Source organism: Corvus brachyrhynchos, unplaced genomic scaffold, assembly GCF_000691975.1.
Source record: "Corvus brachyrhynchos isolate BGI_N302 unplaced genomic scaffold, ASM69197v1 scaffold193, whole genome shotgun sequence".
In the NCBI taxonomy this organism is placed as follows: Eukaryota; Metazoa; Chordata; class Aves; order Passeriformes; family Corvidae; genus Corvus; species Corvus brachyrhynchos.
This window is the reverse complement of record NW_008237087.1, coordinates 216,211-218,505: the sequence shown is the minus strand read 5'-3', so window position 1 is coordinate 218,505 and position 2,295 is coordinate 216,211. Positions and strand designations below refer to the sequence as shown.

The 2,295-nt window shown below is 67.2% G+C and overlaps 1 protein-coding gene across 1 annotated transcript in view; it reads right to left on the bottom strand.

Moving 5' to 3' along the window:
• Positions 1 to 397: 397 nt before the first annotated feature.
• Positions 398 to 2,295, bottom strand: part of SHMT2 (serine hydroxymethyltransferase 2) — a 3,130-nt gene continuing 1,232 nt past the window's right edge. Inside the window, exons 4-9 of the mRNA XM_017728697.1 lie at positions 2,204 to 2,295; positions 1,897 to 2,062; positions 1,721 to 1,820; positions 1,357 to 1,512; positions 1,000 to 1,107; positions 398 to 799 (exon numbers count right to left, since the gene is read on the bottom strand). The exon at positions 2,204 to 2,295 is cut by the window's right edge and continues 24 nt beyond it. Of these exons, the coding sequence (XP_017584186.1) occupies positions 672 to 799; positions 1,000 to 1,107; positions 1,357 to 1,512; positions 1,721 to 1,820; positions 1,897 to 2,062; positions 2,204 to 2,295 (750 nt within the window). The 3' untranslated portion in view covers positions 398 to 671. The remainder of the gene's footprint in view (positions 800 to 999; positions 1,108 to 1,356; positions 1,513 to 1,720; positions 1,821 to 1,896; positions 2,063 to 2,203) is intronic.

The following is a 2,295-nucleotide window of genomic DNA, read 5'->3' as shown; positions in this document are numbered from 1 at the left end:
TGCTGTTTCCGCTCTCCCACGCTCCAGGATCGCCCCTACCCCGGCCCCTGTGGAGAAGGGAAGAGCTGGGAGGGGTGGAGGGGTCACACCCACACGTGCGAGCGATGTCCTGGATGCGTGTGCACCCCCCCCGGGGATACGTGACACGGGGCAGGGTGCAGCTGGTGCCCATCTAGGCAGGAAAAAGGGGGGAAAGATCCCAAGCTATGGCCCCCACACTCGACCCCACAGCTCAGCGTCACCCCCTGCCCTCAGAGCCCACCGGGGGAAGCACCAGGATGGGGACACTGAGGCATGAGACCTCCCCCTGCCCCGGGTCTCCTGGCATGGTGCTGAGGGGCTCCAGCCACCCAGCCCCCACCTCCCTCTGCCCCCCAGCACAGCACCCACACACCTCCAGGCTCTGCCCCCACGTTTATTAGCAACCCCTCCCCATAGAAAAGTGCAAGATGAGGCTGGAACAAGCGGTGCCCCCCACCCCAAGCAGGGGCTGGGGGGGTCTCTGTACCCTAACACTGAGAGCAAGACGGGCGTGCGCCGCCCGCACCCCGGGGACGCAGCACCCAGAGGTGATAACGGGGAAGAAGGGGAGGAGGGAAGGCAGAGGGTGGGTCTCAGCCTATCCCTGTTCCCCCCAGTGACCCCAGCCTGGCAGGAGGGGTGCCCCCCCCTCAGTGGTCGCTGAAGCCGGGCATGGGGAAGGCACGAGCGAAGGTCTCGACGCGCTGGCGAAGGTTGCTCAGGCGCTGCTGCGTCTCCGAGTCCTGCAGCAGGAAAGTCTTGAAGTCCTGGAGCTTACCTGGGGGTGGGGGGCAGCAGGTGAGGAGGGCGGGACCCCACAGCAGCCCCATCCCTTCCCAGGTACCCGCGATGGGCGCTGGCACCGGTGTGGGGAGCAGGGCTGGGACCACGAGGGCAGCAGGGCTGGCACCACGAGGGCAGCAGGGCTGACGGACACCCAGGAAGAGGGAAATGGGGGGAGACCCCCCTGTCGCTCACTGGTTTTGCTCTTGACATCCAGGGCCAGCGTGATGCCCTCATCGATGAACTCCACGACCTTCTGGAAATCCTCCTCACGGAATTGGCGGGAGGGCAGCGCGGGGGCACCTGGGGACAGAGCCCATCAGGGATGGGACCACTGTGGGGGCACCAGCCCCACAAGGAGCTCCCAGAGTCCCAGCCCCTCACTGGGGCTCCCCCAGTCCTGGTCCCCATGGGGTCTTGCCCCCTTTCCGGGCCAAAACCGGCTCCGAATTCCCACTTGGAGTCCTCAGAGAAGGGTGAAACAGGGTGGGGATGCTGTGGGGTGAAAGCCTGGGGACCCCCCGCCCCAGGGATGGACCCTCGGTCCCTCACCGAGGCGCAGCCCCCCCGGCGTCAGCGCGCTCTTGTCCCCCGGGCACGTGTTCTTGTTGGCGGGGATGGAGACGAGCTCCAGCACCCGCTCCGCCCGCGCCCCATCGATGCCCTTGGGCCGCAGGTCCACCAGCACCAGGTGGTTGTCGGTGCCACCTGGGGAGCAAAGGAGAGGGGTGAGGACCCCTGAGCACCCCCAGACCCCCACGCCACCCCTTTCCTGCTCTGCAGTGCTGCCTCTGTTCCACCTCACCCCCCCCAATCCTCCTGCACTCCCCACTGCTGCCCCGAGACCGAGCGGGGCCACTCGTCCCCCATCACAGCTCACCCCTCTTGTCCCCAAAACCGCGGGGCTGAGCATTACCTGACACCAGGGTGTACCCGCGCTGCAGCAGCGCCTGTGCCATGGCCTTGGCGTTCCTCAGCACCTGCTGGCAGTACTCCTGGAAGGCCGGGGAGCTGGCCTGGCAGCGGGGACACCCCATCAGCACCGGGGGGCCAGGTCACTCCCTGCCCCAAGCCCCCTATCCCAGCACAGACCTGTTTGAGGGCCACAGCCACGGCAGCAATGGCGTGGTTGTGGGGTCCCCCTTGCAGGGAAGGGAACACGGAGAAGTTGATCCTGTCCTCGAGGTCGTAGAGGGTCTCCTTCCCTGTCTTCTTATCCACGGAGCGCACGCCCTTGCGGTAGAAGATCAACCCCGACCTGGTGGCAAGAGACGCTGGCACCGCTCCTCCCATGGGTGACACCACCCCCATGGTGGGGGACAAGTGGCCCCGCTCATCGAGTGGCAGCTCCATCCTCATGGGGGGAGTCCCAGGGGTTCCCGAGGGGTCACAGCCTCACCTGGCGCCGCGCAGGGTCTTGTGCGTGGTGCTGGTGACCACGTCCGCGTGCTCGAAGGGCGACGGGATGGCCTTGGCCGCCACCAGCCCGCG